This window comes from Ursus arctos, unplaced genomic scaffold (genome assembly GCF_023065955.2).
Source record: "Ursus arctos isolate Adak ecotype North America unplaced genomic scaffold, UrsArc2.0 scaffold_2, whole genome shotgun sequence".
In the NCBI taxonomy this organism is placed as follows: Eukaryota; Metazoa; Chordata; class Mammalia; order Carnivora; family Ursidae; genus Ursus; species Ursus arctos.
The window spans coordinates 66,871,220-66,877,200 of record NW_026622874.1 but is presented as its reverse complement, the minus strand read 5'-3'; the positions used below and the strand labels follow the sequence as shown (position 1 = coordinate 66,877,200).

At 62.5% G+C, this 5,981-nt stretch overlaps 1 protein-coding gene across 1 annotated transcript; it reads left to right on the top strand.

The window, feature by feature from the left end:
* Nucleotides 1-699: 699 nt before the first annotated feature.
* On the top strand, nt 700-5,481 carry PTX4 (pentraxin 4). The gene is made up of 3 exons (XM_026485038.3): nt 700-846; nt 1,508-2,153; nt 3,934-5,481. The coding sequence occupies exons 1-3, from the start codon at nt 700-702 to the stop codon at nt 4,572-4,574; spliced, it is 1,434 nt and encodes a 477-aa protein (XP_026340823.2). The 3' UTR covers nt 4,575-5,481.
* The last annotated feature ends 500 nt before the right edge of the window (nt 5,482-5,981 follow it).

The following is a 5,981-nucleotide window of genomic DNA, read 5'->3' as shown; positions in this document are numbered from 1 at the left end:
CACGGCCTTCTCCCCTGTGTCTCTTCTGTCTCCTGTAAGGACATCCTGATTCAGTGTGGTGTCCTCTCGAGATCCTTAATGACGTCTGCAAGGCCTTTTTTCCAGATAAACTCACGTTCACATACACAGGGGAATTCACCGGGTTAGGACTTGGACCTACCATTTCGGGGGCCACCATTCAGCCCACCATACAACCTATACACCAAAATAAATTAAGATGGCCCCCAGCCCCATTTCCTTTGCCTTATCCGAGGGAGAGACGTGGACCTCACAGGCCTCTCTGTGCACGGCCGGCACGCTGGGCCCCACAGCAGACCTGGCTCCAGGGGCGCCCTGGGCCTGGCCCGGCCCCGTCCTGCTTCAACTTCTGTTTGCTGGAGGCTGAGTCCATGTGCCCCTGCTAAAGCCATCACCTCTGTCTGCCTCTGAGCCAGCCTGGCCACCGTTCGCACCCAGAATTATTTTCCAGAGAAACTGTTTGCCTCTGTTTAAAGTTTGTGTCCTTGGGAACCTCCAGCCCTCCAGCACTCACCGGCTGGAGGGCAAATGCTCTTCATTAAGGTGGAGGGGGCACCTGACACCCAACCAGGGGCGGAGAAGGAAAGCCTCCGCGGCAAGTTGGAAGGGGCATGGGGGAGGAAGCCACGCAAAGCCAACGGCCCTCTCCTGCGGTCGGGGGCTCCTCTCCGCGTCCCCAGGATGGGCTGCCCGCGGAGGAAGGCCCTGTCTGTCCTCCTTATTCTCGTGCCTGTGTATCTGCATGGGGCTTCGTCACAGCGAGCCAGCCCCGCAGGGCAAAGAAAACCATGTTTCGAGAGGCTCCGCAGACTGGAAGAGCGGATAAACGTACCCACCACTTGGGGCAGCTGCATGTCAAATTCGACAGCAGACATAGAGCCGTACGTGTGCTGCTCTGGGGACACAAACAGGGAGCGTGGGGTTCTTTCCATCAGTGACTCTACTGTCCCCTACAGTTGGCAACCCGCAGAGAAGGTCTGCTGGGCTCTGTTAGGAAGTCAACTGACAGTGAGGACAGAGTGGGAGCCGGGCTGGGCGTTGGAGCAAGGAGGGCCGCTGGAGGGGTGCTGGGACGTCCTGGGCACAGGGGCGGGAGCTCCCTGCAGGCACTGCCCGCTTTGATCCCCACAAACCACTCATGAAGCCCACCCTGCCCTACGTCCACTCAGGCAGGACCCTGAGCGTCACAGGGGTGAGGTGTGGGGGGCGTGGGGGGGTGTGGGGGGGCGTGGGGGAGATGGGGCCTGAAGCCCTCACCCCACAGAGTGCAGCCCAGGGACCGTGGGTTGGTCATGCACGTCTCTGAGCGAGGCCGCCCTGGGGCTGGCTGTGGTCATCGGCCCTCACACAGCTGCCTGAGGATCAGGCAGTGTGGATGGCGGCCAGGGCGTGACAGGCACCCCGAAGTGAGAGCAGGAAGGCTTGTCCTGCACCCACCCACCCCCCGCCCCGACCTCAGCCCCTGTGACTGCTGTGTGTCTCTCTATAGTTCTGGAGGTTCCAAGAGGTGACCTCAACACACCTGCGAGACCTGGCCAGTAGCTACAACCTGTCCTATAGCATCGATGCTTGGTTCCAGAGCCTGGCCCGAGAGACACAGGCGGTGGCCCTGGCCATGAACCACTCACAGGCCACCGTGCAGGGCGACCTGAGCCACCTCAAGACCTGGATGCAGAAGACGCGTCGCAGAAGCCGGAAGGTGGAGTCCAGGGTGCTGGCCTTGGGAGCCGCCCTGAGTGAGAGGGACAAGCAGTGCAGCCAGGAGGGGAAGGGGCAGCAGGAGCACAGGGCCGCGCTCTCCGGCCTGGCCCTGGACCTGAGGGCCCTGCAGGACACGCTGGCTCGCCTCACGCACCTCGTGCAGGGCCAGGGCGCCCGGCTGGCTGCTTTCGAGGGCCGGCTGCAGGGGCCCAGCCCTGGCACCGTAGCCCCAGGCCTGACCCCAGCCCGGCCCCTGACCCCGCCCGGGCTGCCAAGCCCCAGCTCCCCAATGCTGCAGAGGGGAAGGCAGGAGCTCAGAGCTCCGCCCGAGACTGGGGATGCACCTCAGGACCCTGCCGGCCGTCTCCAGGGCACGCGGGCGCCCCCTGGCCCAGGCGGCCAGTGGGCTTGGCCCCCCGAGAAAGCAGGAGAGAGTAAGTACCATGGCTGCCCTTATCCCGTTGGCCTCCCCTCTCCCCTCTTGCGCCTCCTTAGGCCTCTGGTGTCCTCTGAGCAGCCTTCTCCCTGGAGCTCTGAGGAGTGGACACTGGCTTCATACCCCATGTACCCCCAGAAGAAAGGGGGGCCGTGCAGGTGACGGCCTGTCTGCGGGTCCGCGGTGCCCTGGAGCGGATGTGCACCGACATCGGGCTCTGCCTGGGGGGGACCCCCACTCCCACTGGTGGCCACCCTCACTAGGGTTGGCGGGATAGGGCGATGTCCTCAAGCCTCACTGGCACGAGCCTCCTGTGCTGGGCCCCCAGCCTCAGCTGCCCCCGCCCCCAGTGCGGTTTGTGCCAAGCCTGGAGGCCCCTCTGAGAAGCCCGTTCTGCCTCACTGTTCCAGATCTCCCAGGATAGGGTTTCTCGGCAGCAGCCCTACTGACATTTGGGGCCGGCGGGGCGGGGAGGGGGGGGCGTCCCAGGTGCTATGGGTTTAGCAGCAGCCCCGGCCCCTGCGCGCTGAAGGCCAGTCCGTCTCTAACTTGTGTTTTTGACCGGGTGGCTTCTCTGTCTGGCTTAGCAGCCCTGGGGACCCACGAATCTGAAGCAAGGTTTCCCTCCCTCCAGGTAGCTCTGGTGGCCTCACCAACAAGACAGGGCTGACCGGCTGACCTTGGAGGAACTACCAGGGCTCCCGGGAAGGATTTGGGGGCCCCCAGAGTTCTGACAACAAAACTATCTGCAGTTATCCCTAGATGTCTTGGGGGGGGGCAGTCACCTCCAACAGCACCTGCTGTGCGTTATTATTATTATTATCATCATTTTAGAGAGAAAGAAGGGGGCAGGGGCAGAGGGAGAGAGAATTTCAAACCAACTCCATACTGAGCTCGGAGCCCGACTCAGGGCTCTATCCCTCAACCCTGAGATCATGACCTGAGTCAAAATCAAGAGTCAGACCCTTAACTGTCTGAGCCACCTGGACACCCCCTGCCCTAGATTATGACAGGGGTCCCTGAGGGGAACAGTGGCTGGGAGCCCTCCATCCTCGGGTCCAGTGGGCTGGCGAGTTAGAGATGTAGGTCCCCAGCCTGCCGATTAGGACCATGGACCTCACCCCGCCCCGTGGACCTCTGTCAGGCAGACCTGAAGGGGGATGGCCCCAAAGACATTGACATGCCGACCCCTGGGCCCTGTGGGTGCGGCATCCCATGGGCAAGGGACCTTTCCGGCTGTGATTACGGGTTGTGAGACAGGAGGGGTCTGGAATAAACACCAGGGTCCTCATGGGGGAGGCAGGAAGGTCAGAGCGGGAGCTGTGACCACAGGGATGGAGGTTAGAGGGACGCACTTTGAAGATGCAGGAGGGGCCGTGCTCCATGGAGCGGGGGCGTCTCCGGAAGCTGACAGGGCAGGAAAGGAGTCTCCCGGGGGCCTCGGAAGGAACCCGCCCTGCCTACACTGTGATTTTAGTTGGGGACCCGGGTCTGGCTCTTGTCCTGCAGGACCCTGGGAGATACGCAGCTGGTGTTGTTTTGAGCCTCTGCGTGGGGGGGGGGGGGGGCTCCGTGACGGCAGCCCCGGGAGGCTCACGGCGGTAAGACCGCTCTGGCTCCCAGTCTTCCCGCCTGTAGGACGGGCTCATGGTGCAGCAGGGTCCCATGGGACCCTGCATGGCCAGCCTCACAGCGCGGATGCAGTTCAGCCTCGGGGTCTGCAGCCCATGCCTGTGCCGGCCCCTGGTGCTGGGGCTGACTCTCCCCTCTGTCTCCAGCCTGTGATGTGGGCCCCGTGCTGGTCTTCCCGAATGCCTCTACCCAGAACGTCGCCTTCCTCAGCTCCGGCTTCCCGTGGGGCCTGCGAGCCCTGTCGGTCTGCAGCTGGGTCCGCACGGCCTCAGGCCGCCTGGGCACCCTGCTGTCCTACGCCACGGAGGAGAAGGACAACAGGCTTGTGCTGCGCGGCAGGGACTCCCTGGCCCCCGGCTCCACCTACTTGGTGATTGGAGACCCAGCCTCCAGGGAGCTGCCCCTGCAGCCGCTGCTAGACGGCCGGTGGCACCACGTGCGTGTCATCTGGATGTCCACCCTGGGCAGGTACTGGCTGCACATGGACCGCGGGCTCGTGGCTACCAGCTCTCGCTTCAGAGAGGGCTACAAGATCCCTGTGGGAGGGTCCCTCGTCCTGGGCCAGGGGCAGGACAGCATGGGGGGTGGGTTTGACAGCTCTGAGGCCTTCGTGGGGAGCATGGCAGGCCTGGCCATAAGGGACCGGGCACTGGTCCCCGGGGAAGTGGCAAAACTAGCCACTGGGAGGGAGGTCCTGGGGGGTGCCATCCTGACGCTGGACGATGCCCAGTGGGGAGGCGGATTTATGCAGAGGGTGAACTGCAGCTGCTTGGAGCTCTGTCCCTGAGGCCTCACGCTCTGGGTCCGCCAGGAGCCGCCCTGACCCCAGCACACCCCGTCGAGGGCCCCTTCCTGGACTGGGGAGGGGACAGGGCCACGTGAGAGGGAGCAGGACGACAGGTGGAGTGGGGCCGTGGGAGGACCTGTGGGCTGTGACATCATTCCAACCTGGGGAGCACGGGACCCCAGTGGGGCGTCTCATCTGGGCTGCATTGGCCAGTGGAGAAGCCCGTTTTCATGGAACCTGGCTGGGTGCTTTTGAGCTGCCATGGCCCTCTCTCTCGAAGTGGCTTAGAAAGTGTCCGTCCGGGTGGTCCTTGTCCCCATATCCCTCATGAAAAGGGTCAGGAATCCATGTCCTGCCCCCAAGCTCCAGTGCCCTTCACCGGGTGCCCTGGGGGTTTCGTCAAGGTGCTGCGTGGCCAGTGGCCGGCAGGGCTGCCAGAGCCCACGAAGGAAGCGCGCTGTTTGGAAAAAGACACGAGCCGTGGTCGGCAGCGGAGTTACCAGAGCAGTGTCACAACGTTCACCCATGATGCGTGTCTAGTACAGCTGGTTCGTGAATTCGCCGAGCTGTGCAACCAACAGCACAGCCCAGTTTTAGGGTGTTTCCATGCCCCCCCCATCATGCCTGTTAGCAGTCGCTCCTGTCCCCCCAGCTCTGGCGACCCCTGACCGATGCTCTGAGTGGATTGGCCCATTCTGGACGTTGGACATTTCACCTAACGGAATCACACGCTGTGGGGTCTCACGTCTGCGTCTGTCACCGAGCGGCGTGCTCCCCGACCCCGGGGACACTCCCCTGCCCTCCGGACGTGGTGGCACCCTGCCGCGATGGACCCCGCACTGTGCTCCGTTCATCCGCTTCCAGTCTCTGGCTTCCGTGAATAAAGCTGCTTCAAGCATTCTCGTGAGTCCCGGTGCAGACACGGTGCTGTTCCCCTTGAGTGGGTGCTGGAGACTCGAATTTCTGGGTCGCGTGGTGAACTCATGTCTGAACTTGCAAAGGGACGGCCAAACCGGTTTCCAGAGCGGCGGCCTCCCTTTCCATTCCCACCACCCGCCAGTGTGAGCTCTCGGGCTTCTCCGCATTGTTGCCAACACTAGATGTGGTCAGTCTGACGACGTGTATTTGCACAGTTCTGAAGCGAGGCCCGTAAAAGAACGGGCACTGAGAGAAGGGGCGTTAAGTTTCAGTGGGATGAAAATGAACCCCTACGGTATCGGGGATTCCCAGGGAAGAACCAAACACAAGCTCATGCAATCAGGAAGGAGTCCGTGAAGACAGGAGAAGAGGGTGTTGGGCGGGGGGACCCACACGTGGGAGAGGCAAGGAATCAGAGTTCGGGAACAGGTTCGGTTCTTAGAACTACCCCCACTTTGTTTTTTAAAGATTTATTTATGTATTTATCTG